The 20,811-nt window shown below is 35.7% G+C and overlaps 1 protein-coding gene across 9 annotated transcripts in view; it reads left to right on the forward strand.

Moving 5' to 3' along the window:
- The window catches only part of ERBIN (erbb2 interacting protein), a 120,446-nt gene that overhangs the window by 73,771 nt on the left and 25,864 nt on the right, over positions 1 to 20,811 (forward strand). For all 9 annotated transcript variants that reach the window (XM_068668059.1, XM_068668060.1, XM_068668058.1 and 6 more), the window contains 9 exons: positions 5,095 to 5,151; positions 12,120 to 12,183; positions 14,084 to 14,158; positions 15,475 to 15,619; positions 16,046 to 16,118; positions 17,083 to 17,212; positions 17,577 to 17,692; positions 18,862 to 18,931; positions 19,413 to 19,512. In XM_068668059.1, the coding sequence (XP_068524160.1) occupies positions 5,095 to 5,151; positions 12,120 to 12,183; positions 14,084 to 14,158; positions 15,475 to 15,619; positions 16,046 to 16,118; positions 17,083 to 17,212; positions 17,577 to 17,692; positions 18,862 to 18,931; positions 19,413 to 19,512 (830 nt within the window). The remainder of the gene's footprint in view (positions 1 to 5,094; positions 5,152 to 12,119; positions 12,184 to 14,083; positions 14,159 to 15,474; positions 15,620 to 16,045; positions 16,119 to 17,082; positions 17,213 to 17,576; positions 17,693 to 18,861; positions 18,932 to 19,412; positions 19,513 to 20,811) is intronic.

Here is a 20,811-nt window from a genome sequence, read left to right on the forward strand (position 1 = left end):
TCATTCTCTGCTTCGAAATTTGTGCTCAAACTTTGCATATTATTGAGGTCAAGGTTATCCAGTCTTTTTCTCCCCTTTATGAGCACTAGATACTTGCTGTCCTTCGGTGATGTTGCAGTTGTCTAGCCTGTTAGGCTTATTAAAAATCACCAGACTTGTGATCAAGTGTGCTAGTTCCTCTGGAATTTTGAGGTGATAGTGTTTTTTCCTCCACTCCCAAATTGTAATTTGAATACATGAATATTGGCCTTGGTCCCAGAGTTAGCCTTTATACCAACGTGCAGAAGTCTGAAAACTGCTTATGTGTACTGAAGAAAATTATGCATGTTGTATCGAAATACACCATATATATTCACATCCAGATATACAAATATTCTGAACTTGAAGCTCATTGTATAATAACGTTTGAACATCTTTAAAAGAGAGACATTATTTATTGTTGGGTGTTTAAGATAAGCCATGTGGTGTATCTTCAGCATTGTTTTAAAAACACTGATAATGTTGTCTGTGGTGGGGTATTGCTTCCAGAGACTTTTTACTGTGATTTTGCTGTGAAATTACTTCTGCTCGTGTTTCTAAAGAACCTGCAGCAGTAGATGCTTTGAGAAGTTTCTACTGTAGGCTAGCGCTTTACATTAATGTATAATGATCAAACTGGGGAATTAATGTACAATGATCAAACTGGGGACTTGATACAGTTACACCTAAGCAAGTTTGCAAACTTAAGTAAAATGCAACCCATTATGGGATGCATATATTTCAGTCCTCTTGTCTTTCTGTTTTAGTTAAGATTCATAAAGAGTATTTCTGCATTAGTGAAACTGTGAAGGAGGTTAAAAATCAGGATCTTCTCTATGAAATGTACAAACATTATACTGTATGTCCAGGGAATGACTGCTGTTGAACAGCAAATTACTAAGTATATCTGCTGTATATTTATTCTACATTTTTACAGATTGTATAGTTAAATCAGATTTAGGAAGAATGTCTTACCATGGGCAGGGTATTCACATAGAAGTTTTCTCAAGATAAACTATTTTTGTGATGTAGCTGAAGTTGTTTCCATAGAAATATTGCAGCAATAATTTTGTTGAGACCATTACTCCAGGTATACTTGAATAATACTCCCCTATACCTTTGTGTTTAGGTGCTGTATAAGTATTTAATGGGTATGGGATTTTAAAGTCGAGAGATTAAATATTTTCTTATGAGTACAACAAATCTTAGTGATAGAATGGCAGAGGAAATGTATATTCTGCCATTGTGACTTATTTTTCTTTTAATATAGGTGAACTAGTCTGTATTTCTTTTCCAAATTAAAGCTCCATTTTTTTCAGTTCCATTGCAGGAATTCAAATGCTTAGCACGGGTGTGTACACCAGCAATTTAAAGAGCAGCTAGGCTAAGTATTTGATGTGTATGATTACATTAAACTTGAATTAACCCTCCCAGTCATAATGGAAGAGATGGCAACTGCTTCAGGCCAATATTTCTCACTAATTACTGCAAGAAAATTACTAGTTTAGACACAGCCTGTATCTCCCAGCCAGGAGAGGCTGAAAATGTTTGTCCAGTAGCACTTGCTCTACGCATGAGAAATAAGGTATTTTGGATCTTAGGGTTAGCAGAAGAGAGAGTAGAACATGAAACAGGGTTACAAACCTGTGGACCTTTCTGTCACTGACGACAGTCTTTTAATTTCATAGAATTGGCATATGAAAACTAATACAGTGGGTTCTGGCTAAAGTCAACAAAATGTGGGTGTACATATATATATAGCTTAGCATATGAATGCTTCTACTGCTTTCAACTGCGAAATTTGACTGCATACATGTGTTCTGAAGAAAAGCTAAAACCTGACTAGCTGTTTTCCCTGTCATCAAAGCAAAACACCAACTGGAGCCTAATGCAATGTTTGATTGTGGAAACCTTCCCAAAATAAAGTGTTTTGGAGTTGATTGTGCTACTTTATTTTTAGTTCAGTGTTTAGAAACAGACTTGTTGCGAATCAGTAAGAATCTGAACACAGATACTTGAGTTGTGGGATGCATCAGAAAGGTGGTAGTGGGAAATGATTTCTTACTAGTGAGTGAAGAATTGTTGTCTTATTGGGTGGATTGTCCTTGTTCTCCTATATTCTTGAAGTGTTTGCCTTTTCAGGGGCTGGCCTTAATCAGTGCTGATAATGGGCATGATCTAATACCGAAGCAGGCCCAGAGCAACATTTGTGCTGTTGATGTGATAACTTTGTCCTTAGGACTATAAAGAGCAACACCTGCAGTCTCCAAAGAGATAGGATTATTATTTCTCCTTTCTAAAGAAGATCGTTCATTCTCTTTGTCATACTTGGAGAATTATCAGTACTCAAGATATAATAGACCTCATGCTGTTGCATCTGTCCAAGTCTGCAAAGATTTGTGGAAGGAGGAGTTTTACAGTGGGTAACAAACATTTAAAGCTTTGGGAAACAGAAGTTATAAGACAATGTGATTAAAATGCAGGGAATGAAAATCTGTAGAACTTGGTTTGAGCTTTGCAATGTTTTGCTATGAGGAAAGGCTCCCAGTTCCTGGGCATGTATTGACACAAAGGACAAGTGTGGTATCTTCTCAGTATGAAAAAAGAATTACCTTGATAATAAAATAGAGCAGCTGCTAGGTAAGACTCTTACCTGGTTGCACAAAAGGCAAGGAATTGAGAAAGCTGCAGCAGAATAAAATGGCAAATGATTATGGGAAAATGCTTCCTGTATGTTCAGTGTACCCCTGAGCAAAATTTAGGTGCTATGCAAGCCACAAGATGCCACAGACGTATCTTCTAGGGAAGGCTATTAATCGCTTGAAGTGTGTGACTTGCTGTCTTGTTGTTGGGTTCAGAAATCCAAACTCAAAATGACCGTTCAAATATGAGGGTTTCACCAGCGATGAAGCTGGTGACAGGGCTAGAAAACAGGAGTTGAAAGGAGCAACTTCGGGAACTGGAGTTACATACTCTGGAGAACAGAAAGGTGAGGGCAGACCTTATTGCTTTCCACAACTACCTGGAAGAATGTTGCGGTTTCAGTCTTCAGGTCTCTTTTCCCAGGGGACAAGTGATAGGACTCAAAGAAATGGTCTCAAGTTGTGTCAGGGAGGTTTAGGTTGGATATCAGGAAGAATTTCTTCATAGAATTGGTGGCCAGGCATTGGAAGGCATCACTGCCCAAGGAAGTGGTGGAGTCCCCATCCCCATCCCTGGAGCATTTATGCAGTCTGTCTCTAAGAGACATGGTGGGTCCAGCTGTTAGCTGCTCTTTGACGATCTTGAAAGTCTTTTCCAACCAAGATGATTCTTAGGTGAAGGAATCTTTTCCAATTATGTTCTAGATGGACAGCAGCAATGTTACTATGAACTGGATTTCAAGTCCTTCAGGTCAGGCAAAGCAAAGAGCTGAGTGGCTTCAGGAAGTTTTTGAGCAAGTTTAAGAAACATCCTCTACTTGCTTTGTTTCTTTAGTAGTTTTGTTTTCATATTTTTTGTTTTACCTCATGTTACGATGAAAGACAGCTCTTTCCAGAATACTCATTTGAAAACAACCTATTTTGTTGTACTATTTTAGAATACGGAAAACACCTCTTTTTTTTTTTTTTTAAATAGTATGCCAAAATCATGTCTCCCATGCTTTCTAAGTCTGAATGCCTGCACAGTTCCGTATAGACCTGTTTGAACTGGATTTGAATGCCATTTTGGTATAGGTTTTGTTGTGCAGCCACAGTAGCATTAACACAGGTGGGGACAGCATTCAAAGTTAGCAATGAATCTTGGGGGATTTATTTCTTTTGTGTGTGTTACCCACTGTAAGGTATTCTTTCAGCATCCTTACAAGGTTGTTGTTTCTCTGGGAAGCTGTGGGGGAGGAGGTTCCCCTCCAGCAGTAGCTAACAGCTGGCAGCTATTGCTTGTGATGCTGTGCTAGTAGGCTGAGCTGTGCTCTATTTCAAGGTGACTGTTATATTCTTAGATTATTCGTAGGCATGGCAGATTGCTGCTTTCAGATGCATCCAAAAAAGAGAGACTGTTTTGAGGAAAAACAAATATTGTTTTCAGGCATTCTATTTTTACTTCATATATAGTTATCACTGCTTAATAAGAATTAAGATTTTCATTTGTGTCCTTACAACATACTCAGTTCAGCACAGCACCTTCAGGAAAGACTGGTCTGTCTGTTCACTGAGCTCCTTTTTCAGTTGTGGAGCTTACTGCCCTATTTTGTGTAGTATGAGGCCTGTTGATGGGTCACGTGTAGAATTCTTGTCTTTACAACCCTGTATATATTTAAACCAAATTCAATTTCTGCGTTTCACTTAATAAAGAGTCTTGTCACTTCTGAACTAATGCAAAAAAAAAAAATAAAAAATCTGCTGGGGATACTCCATTGCTTGAATGTCAAGACTGCTTTGAACTTAACCTGGGCCAAGCAGTTGAGTTTGGAATTTAGAAGTTATTTATTTTGCACTAAGGATTTACTCAGAGAAAGGTCAAAAAAAAAAAAAAAAAAAAAAAAGTACCCTCTAATAGAAATATCAAAACAGATGAAGAATTTGACTAAAAAGAGAATATGGAGTGAAATCACGTATGAATGTAAAGGTTGTTTTTACCATGTGGAAAACCACAGGTATTCCACTAAAGAGTCCTTTCATATGAAATATTCTGATAAATTTCCTGTATTAGAAATTCATCATCATAACTTGTACAGACTGATACTGCCTTTCTTACTTCATGTGTACCTCTGTGTGTGAGGATGGCAATGACTCCTAATGAATCCAATTAAATACTTTAAAATCTGTAAGTTGAGGGAAAACGACTGTGTTCCAGCAGGTGCAGGAAAGAAGGAAAGATCCCGTTTCTTTGCTGCTTTTCAAAAACCAAACCTTAACGAGTAAATTAATTTGACAAGCAGATTTCTGCATGAAACATTTGCATTCTTAAAAGAAAACATTTCAAACTTGTAGATCTCTTTTGAAATGTAAATTTAGCAATATAAATAAGTTCTGAGATTGCTTTTGTCATAAAATACAGTATATTGTGATAATTTGTTATGCCTTTCTGTTACAGATTAACTAAACTACAGATATTGGAACTTAGAGAAAACCAGTTAAAAATATTGCCAAAGTAAGTATGTATGAATCTTATGTAAAGTGCTTTGGAGGTTTTTTTCTATAGTTATACTAATGAAGTAATGCATATTGAAAAGTAGATTGCAACTTATAATTTGTAGCTAAGTAACCAAAGTAACTTCTCAAGAAAATTTCTCTTCATGCTGCCGAAATTAGATATCCTTGCAGAATGATTGGTTTTCCTATAGAGGTTTTCATTAATTTTTCTTGGTACCCCTTTCTGTACTTGAAGTTTTCTGTCCCTGTCCAGCTCTGTGGATTTCTGACCCACCTCTGTATCTTTAAGTCAGGATGTGGGCAATTGAGGAAGATTGTTCTAAGGTGTCTGAAGGTTTTTTGCACACATCAGTCAACCAGTGCACACATGCCTGACTGGGTAGATCTCAGATGGCTGAGCACCTGAAACTAGACATTGGTAGTTAATATCATTATCTCTAAATCAAGTGATGAGTTTGAGATGCTTTTTCTGAATGACTGAGGAAGTGTGATTCAGATGATGTGAACTTTTTTTTTCATTTAAAGCACTTCATTGCTGAAGAACATAACTTGTTACCGTATTGCATAGTCTGCTCTTCAGGTTCTACAATGCATTTGGCTTGTTTAATATAATGGAAGCATATATCTCTGCCATATTTTCTTTAATTGTAAAATAGTTCTGGATATTGCTATGGCACTTGTTCTAATATTTACATGAATTGTACCTGTCATTTAAAATCTAGCATCTTTCTCCTTGCAAACTCTCATTTTGTCAGACCCGCCCATGCTGGCAGTGTTGCAGTTCCTGTTGTTTCAGTGAGCAAATGCTCTGTCTTTTTTCTGACTTGGACCCAGCAGGTCTAAGTAGGTTAGTGGAAGTACAAAAGGTCAGTAAAGTGAGAAACAGATTCCAGAGATGGGCTTTGAAGAGCCAGTTGTGGAGTCCTGAGCAGGTTGAGGTATGCAATTAGAAGGTCCTCTGGCAGCATAAACTGGTAAAGGGTACTTGTTTCAAATGGTACAACTGTTTCAGATGTTTTGGTTGAGAAGGTGCTAACAATTGAATACTCTCATTCTGTTCGGCTTATATACTAGTAGAAATTTGCATGCTGTAGGCTGAGATGTGAATTGCCAACCCTTAAAGTACACAGCCAGTTTTCCTAGTGACTAAAGTATATGCTTAAGATATAAGCAAGGGGTATGTTCTACTGGAATTCCCTTTTTGTCTGTCTAGATACCATACTGTGGTGTCTGCTGTATATAAATGCCAAAACTCAAATCGGGAATGAAATATATAGCATCAGAAAGTGTGAATATAATTTTAAAGTGTGAAGTGTTCTACTCATTCATGTGATATAAATGCTCTTTCCTTCTTTCTGATATCACTAATTTTCAGTAGAAAAAAAACAGGGATGTAATTTGGGATAGTAGCTATGTAAATTAAGTTACTCCCGACTGAGGAACAGTAGCTATAATTAAAAAACATAGCTAATACAGATTTTGTTTACAAAATTACTCTGACCTTAATTGCCATAATTAACACTAATAGCATGAATTACATGCAATGTTTTGAAAAGAGTCGTTTACAGAGGTGTTTTTTTTTTGTTGTTGTTGGTTTTTTTTTTTTTTTTTTTTTTTTTGTAGTGATAAGAGCCATTTATTTAAATGTTATAATGTATTTAGGCTAAATGCCACTTTTGCTGAAGCTGTTGGGAGCTTTTTGTTGACTTCAGTGTTTTTAGGGCTTCACCCTTGCTGGAAAACTGAACAGCAGCTGTCATGAGGATGTCCTATGCAGCACCTTCTTAATGATCTACAGTACCTGCTGAGCTGTCACCTTTATTATTCTCTTCTGGTACTCTTGTGGTTCAATTAAGGGAGATTAAAGCTTTGGAGACTGCTTTAATTTAAACACATAATTACTTATTTTGCTGTGGTGAGGAACTAGAAAAATATATTGTTTGTGTGATGTACACTGCAGAGAAAAAATTTATTGTGGTGCCCACAGTATGCAAGAGGTGAATCAGACTTTAGGGTAGTACAACTGTGTAGCAGTTGACCTAACCAACAAATTGTTGTCTTGGCTGAACTATTATGTCAGAACAGAAAGTGATATGAAATTACAACTTGCATAGTTTTCCAAACCTGAGTATGTGTTCCGAAAGGAACATACTTTAGAGCTTTAAACAGTGTGTACAATTCACTTTTTATTTTTTTTTAATAATAAGATGTAGCAGTATATGCTAATATTTTTTTTATATAATTCATTTTTTTTCCTGATCCCTGTCACTCTCTCCTTTTTTAATATTTTCGTACTTCTGGATTTGTAATGAAAGATATATTAGGATAAACTTCTACTAAATCAGTTAGCCCTCTTGGTGAATTAACATGCACATAATTTTTAACACTAAAGCATAAAGCACTCTAAAGAGTGTTAATCAAAATAGCTAACTAATGCCAACACACTAAATCAACCTTGCTTTGTGCCAAATGCATCATGTTGCTTGGAGCTTATCCACATCCAGAGACTGCAAAACTGGCAGTATTATAATGCAAACCAGCTTAATAAAAAATATTTCTGCTGAAAGGAAAGCAAAAATATATTAAGAATATTTTAGATGCATTTATCTGATAGGTAGCTAAAGGTTTTGAGAAAGTGACTTAATGCAAATACTAAAACATTAAATTGGAAAGTGTTATTTTTTTTTCTGGAAATTTTTAAGCTTCCGTCTGTTGTGTAACTATGAATAAAAAAAGCAATTTTTCTAGAAGCACAGGTTTTGATAGGGTTAATATGATGATTCAGGGCCCAACCTTGCTGTCACTCCAACCTCTTGATTTGTATGGTACCTGAATATGTGGGTTTGTTAATCTTAGTGAAATTGACTATTTACAGCACTAGAATCTGAGGCATAATTCAGACTATCTGCTCCATTAGTGTTGAACTGATTTGACAGCAAACTCAGTAATATGAATTACGAATTAGATTTTTCAGTTTGTCATAGCAATATGCAATCCCATTCACAGAGGTAAAATTAAATGTGACTCAGTGATCTAATTTTTCGTTTGCAATTCTGAATTCATCTTTTCCTTTATAATTAAAACTTTCTGTTATTTTAACCTTCTCAGAGTATCAGAAGTTTTGCGTGCATTTTGTTTCACAGTATAGTTACTCTGTGAACAATATAGAAAAGCAAATAGCTATTTTATGACAATATTTCCTTAAACTAGTGAAAGTGTTATAAATTAGGAAAGCAATAGGAAAAGGGAGGAAAATAATTGACACCCTGGTCTTGCAAACACATTTGTATGTTTTACAGTTGAGCAGGTATGTTTGCTAAATTAGAGATGTTTTGGGAAAAAAAAAAAAGAAAAAAATAAAACAAACCAAACCCACAGAATCAATAAAGTTACTTTATTATACTGCCAACACTATGTAAAATATTTGAGAGAGACTGTTCTGTTTCCAAATGGTAAGACTGGGACACTTGGTGAGAGATTTTTTTCTTAAACATAACAGTGAAGGTAAAGCATTATTGTGTAGAGGCTCTGAATCTGGTGATGTCAGGTGTGTAGACAGTTTGGCATCAAAGTCAAATGGTGTACAGCAGAAAGAAAAAAAAAATCACACACATCTTGGAGTTTATTAGTTTTGGATTTATTTTTTTTCTGTTTCTTTACCAAACCATTAAAAAGGAAAAGAGTTCATGTTTAACTCTTCTTAAATTGCAGGAAGATACCATAGCCAGCTTTGTTTAAATTCACTTAAACCTGATCAAATTCTTTTCCTTTTGTCAGTGCTGCCTGTATTTTCCGTTGTTTTTAATGTGGGCAGCTAAACTTCACCCCAACTGTTCTCTCACTCACCCTCCTCACAGAGGAGGAGAAAATACAATAGAAAAGGCTCATGGGTTGAGATAAGGACAGGGAGATCACTCAGCAATTATTGTCACGGGAAGAACAGACTCAGTTTGGAAGATTAATGTAATTTATTGCCTGTTACTAAGAGATTAGAGCAGCAAGGACTAAAAGCAAATGAAAGACAACTTTCCCTCATCCACCCTCTTCCACCTTCTCCCCTAGAGCAGTGCAGGGGAACAGGGTCAGTCACTGACGCTTCATCTCCACTGCTCCTTCATGGTCCCTCTCTGCCCCTGCTCCACATGGGGTCCTTCCCAAACTGAGCCTGCGGGGGCTGCAGATCTTGAAGACCTGCTCCCACATGGGGTCCATCCATCCCCCAGGAGCAAACTGCTCCAGCACGGGTCCCCCACGGGTGGGTGGCAGCTCCCCCCAGACCCCCTGCTCTTGCGTGGGCTCCTCTCCACGGGCTGCAGCTCCGGCCCGGGGCCTGCTCCTGCGGGGGCTCTCCATGGGCCGCAGCCTCCTCCAGGCCACATCCACCTGCTCCACCGGGGGCTCCTCCACCCATGGGGGGGGGGGGGGGCTGCAGCGTGGAGATCTGCTCCATGTGGGACCCATGGGCTGCAGGGGGACAGCCTGCTCCACCAGGGGCCTCTCCCTGCACAGCCCGCAGGGGAACTGCTGCTGCCTGCCTGCAGCACCTCCTGCCCTCCTGCTGCACTCACCTGGGGGCTGCAGGGCTGGTGCTCACTCTTCTCACTCTCCCAGCTGCTGTTCCCCAGAAGTTTTTTCTTTTCTTTTTTCTTTAAACTGCTCTCCCAGAGGCCCAAACAGTGTTGCTCTGTGGCTTGGCTCTGGCCGGCAGCAGGTCTCTTTGGAGACAGCTGGAGCTGGTTTTGATCGGACATGGGGCAGCTGCTGGGCTCTGCTCACAGATGCCAGCCCTGCTGCAAGCCCACTACTGAAATCTTGACATATAAATCCAATACAGCTGAAAATTTAGTTGAAATAAAAATCAAGACACTGTCTTAAAACTGTTGAAATGAATGGACTATAAAAATGTTAAAAAAAAAAAAAAAAAAAAAGCCGTTTTCCAAATAATCTTTATTGAAACTGATTTGGCAAATTCTATCCCACATAGCTATGATTTCCTTTAATTTGCTTTTTGAGGCTGAAATTTAGGTTTTCAGTGAAATTTTGGACTGTTCTCACTAGTAGCCCACATAGTAGCGAACAGCTTGAAAACAATGGATACCTAAAAGCTTTGTAAACTGAATCCATCAGGAAAAGAAGAGTATGGTGATTCCCATAAAGTTTTGAATAATGCAGAATCATCTGCTAGAAGTGAGCCTTCATCAGTCCTTTAGGAAGACATTGGAGTAAATTTCTTTGCAACCTGTGGTGCTAAAGTCAGTTCAGTCTCAAAGCTTTGAGAAATTCAGCTTACACAGTCTTTCAGAGGGTCTTAGAAGACTTGTTACAATTTGGAAAATGAATTTTTGCAGCTGGTTTTCTGATAATCATAGTGTATACCAGCTTGGAGAAATGAGGAAGAATATTTCTTAGGTTCTTCTGGAGGTAGCCTTTTCATTTATTTTTTTTCTTTAGTTCATTGAGGAAGTGGTAGTGTGAGTTTAAGGCTGTCTCCTAAAGGATGAGTATGTGACTACTTGAGCAACGAAGTTAAAATGGCTGCTGCTTTCAACAAGTAAAGACATTTTCAATAGAATTTAGTTTTTGAAAGGTGTTCTCGGAACAACTGTAATACTTAATGTAAGATTCTTGAAGAACAACTGAAACTAAACATCTATATAGAGAGTATCTTGTGCTCACCCAGAGTGTTCTTTGAATATTTTGGTGTTTAATACTTTAATATTCTGGTAATACAAAAAAACTTTCAATTTGGGCACTCTTATGTTTAACTTTTCCAGAATTTTATAGGAAGTAACACATTTACATTTGAAAGTTTTACATGTGAATTGTCCCAGTGAAAGCTATCATCAAATAAATACAAAACATAATGTCGTCATACGACGAACTCTCAGACCCTTTGAAAATGGTGTTAGGTAGTACTGCTGTTGACTAGAATTCTGATGGTGTAGGTCACCACATGCAGTAGCAGATGCTATCTGACTTGCAAACTACATAGCAGTGACTTGCTTGCTGGTGGTGCTCTAGTCCGTTGTTTGGGAACCCTGGAACTACCATATTCAGTCGTGTTGTTTCCTCAGACCTTTTTATAAGCTTGAAACAAAAATAATTGCCAGTAGATTGCAAGTGTGGAAAATTTTAATTTCATGATAGTTGCTAAAATTTTCACACAGGAGTGTAGTGATCAATCTTATGTGTTAAAGAGGAATAGAAAAACAGCAACTCACTGTCTTGTAAGGAAATAATGTATGAATTAATTATTTGTACAGTAATTTTGAGCAGATATTCCCTGTGGAGTCTCTACAGTAAACATAAAGAGAAAATTTTGCCAAAACACAGCTTGAAAGAAGGTATCTTACCCAATGTCAGCCATTGATTTAGTCTTTGCTATAAGTTGGCTTTAAAGAGTATTGATGTGTCTTGAAATCCAATTTTAATCTGAAGGAATAACTAAACTAAAGGAATAACTGGGATTCCAGACCATAACATATTGAAGCAACTTTGTTAGCAGCCTGGAAGGGAGGAAGTGTTGGTTGTTACTATGATGCAGCAGTCATCTTGTCTGTTTTTGTTAATCGTTAGGAAGTGGTCTGTCTTTAGGAGGAAAACATGTTTTAGGAAGAAAACACATTGCGGTGATTATGACAGTAGGTGAAAAGCTGAGGCAGTTGAAGAGTGATTTCACTGAGTTGCTTTTTATCATTTAGGCAACTCGACAACTCTAGTGGTCCTTAATTTTTGTAAACTTTTTTGTGAACTAATCTACAGATAAATTGCTCTGTGTGTGACAGTCACAGTATGATCATTGATGTATGGCTAGTAACAGTATGAAAATTCAACTTTATTTAGATATCAGTCCAGTTACAGTTCACTAGTCAATACTAATTAAAATAATATATTAGTGCGAATACAGATAGGTTGGATATCATTATTTTCTTAAATCTAATTCTTATTAATCCCCTTCCTCTTCAGAACCATGTCCAGACTGACTCAGCTGGAGAGACTGGATTTAGGAAGTAATGAATTCACAGAAGTGGTGAGTTTTACTTAGATAACAAAGCTTATGCCTTATACTACTTTGTGGAGCTTGTTTTCAAAATTGTGCATTTTCTTCTGCTTATATATTCTTCCCTAGTATAGTGAGGTTAATGTGCCAGTTAAACTTTAATGGTAATATGTATACGAATTATAAACATAGTGATTTGGCTTATAGTAAATTCTAACTCTTATTGTTTAGCATGTATTTAATGTAGTAGTTTTGTGTAAGCTGTGTGTGACTTGCTTTTATTAGTGAGCACAACCTATTTAGATGCAAGGGAAATTACATTAATTCAGTTGTAAGTTCAAATATCATTCAAAAAAACCAACGAAACACAATTGAAGTGTTCAGGTTTTTCCTTTGTTGTGCTCAGTGTGCTTCTTGTTCTTGATGTCACAGACATACATCTATTTAGAAGCACAGAATCACAGAACAGTTTGTGTTGGAAGCGAACTTAAAGATCACGCTCTTCCAACCCCCTGCCATAGGCAGGGACACCTCCCTTCAGACCAGGTTGCCCAAAGCCCCATCCAGCCTAGCCTTGAAGACTTCCAGGGATGGGGCATCCACAGCTTCTCCGTAAATCTGTAAATCATTTAATAATTTAATAATCCTGTATCAAATAAACCTGTAAATCATTTAATGTCCATCTACTTCTATGAGTACTTTCCTGTATAAGAGAACTGAAGTAGTTAGAAGTATAGTGGAACCTCTTGGCCTACCATATGATAAAGTCAAGCCTCTCTGTGCTACCAATAGATACTTCATGACCCACAGATCATGAAGGGCCAAACACTCACCTAACTGTGGTTTGTTAGATATAGAAGTGCATTTAAATAAATGTTCATGCCATATGCTCATTACAATGTAGATACAACTGTGGGAGCCTTAAATTAACATGCTTGGGCCCATATTATGCCATAAGAGCTGCGAAGTAAGTATAGGTTCTGAAACTACCTATTTGGATGTATTTTTGCCTGATCTCTTTATCTCTCCAAACCTTTTATCTGGAAAAGTCAACTACTGAGAACTTCATTAAAATTTATTTGTAAAAGTACAAAAATGGTTAGAACTTCTTTGGGAGGGGAGATGTGTCTAGATCTGTTTAGATCTGTCTAGATCTAGATCTTTTGTCTTTGTTTATTAAAATAGAAAAAGTGTTTTCTCTTGGAAAATTAATTATTAGAGCCAGGACTGCAGGAATTTGTACATCAGTGTTATCTATTTACAACATAAGGAAATTAAGTTCTGTATTTAGCCAAACTTAGTTGTAGTTGTTGTGGTACAGTAGCACGTTTTATGTTTCTTTCTCAGGAGGAACTTTAAATGGTAAAAATCCATTCATCTTTGCTGCAAATGCTTTCCTAAAAAGTAGTCTTTTGCAGATATAAGCTGCAATGAGAGAGAATATCTTGTGCTTCATTTTATGGAATTGTTTGCCTGTATTTTTCAGGTGCACCCTTTGTTTTCTACCAGAAAACTAAAATTTGTTTCCTAGTTTTCTCGGTCAATATCTTGTCAACTTCATACTTTTTGAAAAAACAGCTCTTCTGAGTTGATGGAATTTAAGGTTTTTTAGACCTCTTCCAAGAGAAAGAACTATACACAAGTTTTATCCATTGTGTGCTCCTGTTGAAAAATAATAGTTCCTGTAAAAATAATATTTACTGTAAAGGTACAGTACTGTGATCAAGTTCTTACCACATTTTTTACATCTAGTATATACATACCTTTCAAAAAGTAATTTAATCTGTTTTTTTGATAACATGATGAAAGAAGTGAATATAACAACTATAATAAGACATTACTTAAATTTGCCGTATATGGATCACTGAATTTATTTTTGAATTTCAATACTTTCTGTACGAAATTTTTAAAAATCTGTTTCCCTTTTCAGCCTGAAGTACTTGAACAATTGAGCGGATTAAAGGAATTTTGGATGGATGGTAATAGACTAACACTTATTCCAGGGGTAAGTCCTTTACTGTATCAAATATTTAGTATTTTAATTTACAGTGGAATTTGCTTTGTCAGCTAGCGTATTAAACATATTAAAGTTGATGTATAATTTTAATGTTACTCAAAGACAAAAATCTAAGTGCTGCTTAAGCATTTACTGGCCTACTTAGAAATTGTCACTGACCTTCAGAGTTGGGAGCAGAGCTTTCCTTTCATTGAAAGTTCTGTCATCTAAAAATAATGTTCCAAATAAAGAAAGGGGTAAAAATCCTAGATCAAATCCTGTGTCAAATTTAGAGCTGCCCAGTCCTTCCAAAAAGGAATTACTTTGTGTTAGAGAGCAAGCAGGAGTATACAGGGTAAAAGTTATGTGACTTCACTGGTAAAGGCAGTAAAACAAGCAATGGGTGTTGAAGACTTCGTGCGGAGTGTACAATAGCAAATTCCTGAGAAAGCATTCTCCTGATTTCATGAAGGTTTCTGACATCTCTTGGAATTACATGGGGTCAAGGATGACCTATTATTACAGTACGTGTGAACCTGTGTTTATGTTCTAGTAAACTAGTATTTAAAATCTGGGAAGCACCTGGTGTGTTTTCAGAGTTAAAATCATTAGTGAACATCTGATGTGAGGCCATCTTGCCTGATTAATAGTCTTCTGTACTGTCTTTCTTCACTTCAGCTAAGAGTTCCATGAGAAGAGTTGAGTGGATGTTAAAATTTTCTACTTTGTTATAAAACTGTTTGGAAGCAATTGCTTCTCACCTTTGAAGATATTAAAGACTACCGTGTATAAAGTGTTTATAAATCTTCAAGTTTATTCTTGGTTCATATGAAAATGTAATACATGCTATACTTTAACTTGTTTTGGTCTTCAGTACAGGTCAGTGTTTCACTCATGTTGTTTTTGAGGTTAAGTAGAATGCAATTTAACACCAAATGCAAAAAAAATAAGCATTAAAAGACTTTAGATGAGTCTGATTATGTCCTTACATTATATTGTGCACCTCTGTTCTTCTGTTCTAAGGCTTCTATCACTTGGTCCATGGTAATTGATCAAACACTTGAATTTACAGCTGACTGACTTCAGAGAGGTCTTCAGAATAACTAGTGTCTGTGTCTCGAGCAACATGTTAACTATATGTGTCAGCACAAAATATTACGTTATAAGGTTTGGGTATTCCACGTAAAGTTGCATTTCAGCATTGTAAATAGGTTTTCACTTTTTCCTGTAGCATTGTATTTCAGAGACAGTTTGTTGTCAAAAATGCTGGCTTTTTGTTGTTGTTGAACTTGCACTTCCTAGAATACATTTTCTTTTTCTTGTAGTTCATAGGCACTTTGAAACAACTGACCTACTTGGACGTTTCTAAAAACAACATTGAAGTGGTTGAAGAAGGTATTTCAGGTTGTGAAAGCCTACAAGACCTATTGTTATCCAGTAATTCGCTTCAGCAACTGCCAGAGTCTATTGGTTTGTATTTTCATTTAATTCAAGCTCTAAAAAGTTAGACACAGAACACTTGAAAATACACAAATGAACACAAATGGTGTTTTAGATCTAAGTTTCAGTTGATTTAAATCTCCACTTTGGATAAAGCTGAATAAAACATTCATATTTGTTCTGGAGCATTTTTAATTTTATACTGTAGTTTGTAAATGGATGAATAATTGTTGACTGTAACAGAGTTTTTTGTTTGTTTGTTTTTAAAAAAGATACTTATTTCCTCTGACTGCCTTGTGGTAAACTGATAAATGAGTTCCCACCTGCTCACTTTTAGTAGGCGTGAAGCACTATGGGAATGCCAAGGAATATAGATGATTTCCCTCTAATTAAAGATCAAAACTTGATTTAATAATCTCCAATGTGTTTTTGACTCAGTTATTCATTTTTGTACAGGTTCCTTGAAGAAGGTAACAACACTTAAAATTGATGAAAACCAGTTAATTTATTTGCCAGACTCCATAGGAGGGTATGTATTTCACTGGAATAAAACATTGCATTGCCTTTCTGCAAGTTTATCTGTAACAATGGTTTCTGTATTGAATATTTTTACACTTCTCTAACTGATTTAATTTCTTCTGCATATTTATGTCTCAATAAAACTGATAGCAATTACTTCATATCTTTCTTCCCTTTTTCAGCGTGTGTGATCTTTACATTTTATTTGATATGAAGACCTATGTTACTCAATCACTAATGTAGCCACCAGTCTATAAATGAAAAATTTAATGAGAAAGGAAATATATGTTGACAAAGACATGCAGCTGCTGCAAAGTGTTTTTGGCAGTATCATAGCAGTGACAGTGTTAAGTATTGCAGGTCATTGAACCAGTATCAGAAAGCTTGTAAAAAGTGTATCTGACTGTGCACAATCATATGCTTTGTATATTTTAGAGAGAGTTTTCACTTCTTAATCAGCAAGATTTTTTTTTTTACCAAGTTGATATTCAGTAGTTTAATACTCAGAAATGATAGCAAAAATAATTGGTTTAGAATTAAGTGCTATACAGATGAGGGATATTTGTTCCAATTCATTTTCTCCTATTATGATTGATGTACATTATATTTTATTGTCAGAATTCACAAAATACTTTTTCACTGCTAACATGTCGTTTGTTCACTGTCTCCAACTGTAAATACTTGCACTCAGCAACTGCTTGGCTATGATTTGTCTCATTCTGAAAGTCTTCAGTACCTTGACCCCCCCTGTTTTCACTGAAAGCTCTCTTCTGAGGGCAATGTAAAGGAGATTAAGAAAATATGATAATTTAGGCAATTAGTGAAGGACTTTCTTGGGTTTGAATTTCATTTGGGTGTCAGAGTTTCATTTTGAATTTCATTTGTAATTGTTATTGGTATTAATGTAATTTAAACTTAGTGCCCGACTAATGTTGGGTGAATTAACCTGTACAGCGGCGTAATATTTTTTTCAGGTTAGTGTCAGTAGAAGAGCTGGACTGTAGTTTCAATGAGATTGAAACTTTGCCTTCATCTGTTGGGCAACTCTCTAATATAAGGACATTTGCTGCAGATCACAACTTCTTAACACAACTGCCACCAGAGGTATGTTTGTACTTACAAAACTGTAAACTGAAATATTTTCATGGATATTAAACTGCCTTTTCTGTACAAATTTTATTTGGTTAGCAAGTTGAGAATTCTTGCCTAGGTTTTGTGTGTGGTGTGTGTGTGTGTAAAGGAAGGCATATATGAATACACAAGTTTTCAAATAATGAAATTAAATCTGAAAAATTTTTGAAGCAAGAATTAAAATTCAGTTGCTATTGAACTAACAGGAATATATAAAATAATCCTAATTATACTTCACAAGGAAAAATAGCTGCAGTCTAGTTGTTTTAAAATAATAACCCATATATTTAGAGCTGTGAAAGTGAATTAATTCTTTTTTTCTTTTTTTTTTTTCCAGATAGGAAATTGGAAGTATGTAACAGTGTTGTTTCTGCATTCTAATAAGCTTGAATTTCTCCCTGAAGAGATGGGTGATATGCAGAAATTAAAGGTCATCAATCTGAGTGACAATAGGTTTGTGAACACACAATTTAAGTAAAAGTATTGTAAAGAGACGTAGCATTGCAAAAGTTTTATTGTAACTTATGTCTATCCTCTAAATGTAAGTAGAGTTACTTCTGTGAATATACCATGTTCTTTTTCATCATATCTCACCCACAGGTTATAAGCTGACTGGAACGTATGTATTTTATTGTTGCTACGTTGTATTTTATTTATTATTGGTCCATTGTATGAAGATGTATTTCTTCGAATTAGGCACATTCCTGATGACTTAAGCATCTGCATTGACACACAGCTTTAGATACACCCATGGTTGTTAGCATGTATTTTTCTAGGGAATTAATTTGTTCTTTTCTTAACATTTCTATTTGATTCCTAGCTAAAAATTAATAGCTTCCTGTATTGCATATGGAGGACATAAAACAGTATCACAGTATATTGTAGAACACTTGAGTGTGCTGGACAGCGGGGAAGAAGGAGTTGTTTCATTAGAGCTGGTCGTTAAAAACTGGCAAAACCCTTCTCATTGAGGAACTGCCAATTCACAGAAATTAAATATGTTGGGAGAGAGAAGTCTGAGCTCTCCCTCCTGTTATCCAAATCCAGCTTCTCTGTACTCTACTCATAGCCTGATACCTCCATTAATGCCAGAGCTCTTATTATTCAGGGCAGCCCCATTCACATACATTTTCTTTCTTAGGAAAAATAAAAAGCGTTATTTCAGGTGTGAATTTTTTCTTTCCTTTTTCTTCTTACTTTCTTTTTATTTTTTATTTTTCTTAATTGGAGCCCTTTTGTACTGAAAATTGCTGAGAATCCAAAATAAAGTATAAAAATAAATAGTCCTGATTTTAAGTCAGATAGTTGATTTACATGCCATGATAATGATTGTCTTTAAAATGGTATTCATATCACTGAATTGAATTAAATTCAAATTAACCGTCTCACTTTTTAAGCTGCTTGCTGAACTGGTTAGAAGTTCACATACAAAAGAAGATTCTAGGTACAACTTCTAATCTAAATTAAGTGCTATTACCTTTCAACAGTGAATAGTTATTAATTTAACAATATCCGTAAATGTCTATTGTAAGCATTTTTTGCAGGCTAATGCAGCACTGTTTCTTAGCAGTCTTAGTATTGATAAGTGTACTTAAATAAACTTTTATTCTTCTAATTTGCAGACTGAAGAATTTGCCATTTACCTTCACAAAACTGCAACAGCTCACTGCTATGTGGCTATCAGATAATCAGGTGAATGTTTTGGGGAAAAATGTATATAGAGAGATGATTACTTTATTTTTAATGGAGTTGACAAGTACAGAGCAAATCATAATATAATGAGAAGTGATACTGTGTATCTGCATCAGTAATTCCTTGACTTTGTCTGTTCTCCTAAAATAAACAACATTGAGCCTACACTACTTCAGAGCTTTGCATAGTTCTGGCAAAATTCTGAATTCTTAAGAAATCTAATGTAACACAATTTACGTTATTTTTTGTTGTTACTTTAGGCTTACAGGAACGATAGTGCTTGATATATAGCTAGTACTTGAATATGTAGCATGTTGTTTCTTCCATAGATATACCATTGGGGAAACTTAATAAAATAAGTGATAAGTGATGTAATAGAAGGCAGAGCAGTTTTCAAAGTAATAAGATATATTACGTATATCATATTTACTTTTTACCTCTGTATATTGTCTTAATGGTTCCTCCTTTGATTGTTTCTTAGTCTAAACCACTTATTCCACTTCAAAAAGAAGCTGACCCTGACACTCAGAAAACAGTTCTTACTAATTACATGTTCCCCCAGCAACCAAGGACTGAGGATGGTAAGAATTTCTGAAATACTGTCAGAATATTCCCTTTTTGAAAACAATCCAACTAACATGATTTTCACTGAATAATACTTAGATCAAAGTTTTAAGTAAAATTCAAAGTGATGAAAAGTCTTATGAATGAGAAATGTAGTTTAAACACATGATCCACATATTAGTAAATTCTAGGTGAAAATATGTTTCAGTCAGAAGCGTGCATGTGAGGAAGAGTGAGGTGAGGAATAGACTGGTAAGATTGTGTTCTGTGATAGATGCCACTTCCTAATGTGACATCCTTTTTCATTCGGGCAGAGTTTAATGGTTTGAGTTGAAATTCTCCTTGCCAGGTGTCTGCTTTAGACTGACTGGCAAAATGTCAGACTCTGTTACTGAATACATAATTCTGGAAAGTTTTATAGCATTCTGTAGCTTACTGTAAGTGTAAAAAAAAAAAAAAAAAAAAAAAAAAAAAGGAAAAATGCTTTTTGCTTACATTTATTCAAACTCTTTTATAAAAGGTTAGGCACAGAATATGAAGACCTTGCCAAAAAGTTCTTTCTGCACTCTTGTGAAATAGTTAGGAAAATGAGTAACATTCCACTGGGAGTTAAAGTGTGTATGTTTCTCCACTTTCCTTCCCCCGCAGGCAAAAGGAAAAAGCTTGTACCTCTTTCACAGAAGTCAGACTATTTTTGAGATATATGAAGTATAGTATGCATGTAGTTGGACTGGGTGGGTGGCTGGGTGTGGGTGTGTGTGTATGGGAGGGTTAATCAATGGGTATAATTGCAAAACTCTCAATTGGCAACATTTTATGTTCCATGGCACAAAAGTGTAGTACATTGAGAGGAGTAATCAAAAACATCTACAAAAACAGTAAATTATGCATCACTTTTAGTGCCCTCTAATGCAGATAATGAATCTGCAATCCCTGTGACAGAATGTGAGAGTTTAAAAAAAAAAAATCATTTGGAGGTTGTCAGTGAAGTTGAAGGTAGTCCCTGAAAGCATTATGTCTGTTTGAATTTTATTTTACCCAGGTGCTGGGTCCCTTTCTGTAGACAAAGAAAGGGACAATTGTTTGGCTTAGGTTGAATAAGTTCAATAGATATCCTTTTACAAATTTCAATTAAAATATAAATTTTGGGGTGTGTCAGGAATTGTTTCAGGCATAAAAAGTCTATAAGAATATTTACAGATACTTTAAAATAGAAAATGTATCCAATAAACACAGAGTAAAAAATAATTATAATTATACATATGTATTTGCTATTGTATATATTTTTATATTATAAATGCCTATAATTAAGCATT

The sequence above is a fragment of the Anas acuta genome, chromosome Z (genome assembly GCF_963932015.1).
Source record: "Anas acuta chromosome Z, bAnaAcu1.1, whole genome shotgun sequence".
Lineage (NCBI taxonomy): Eukaryota > Metazoa > Chordata > Aves > Anseriformes > Anatidae > Anas > Anas acuta.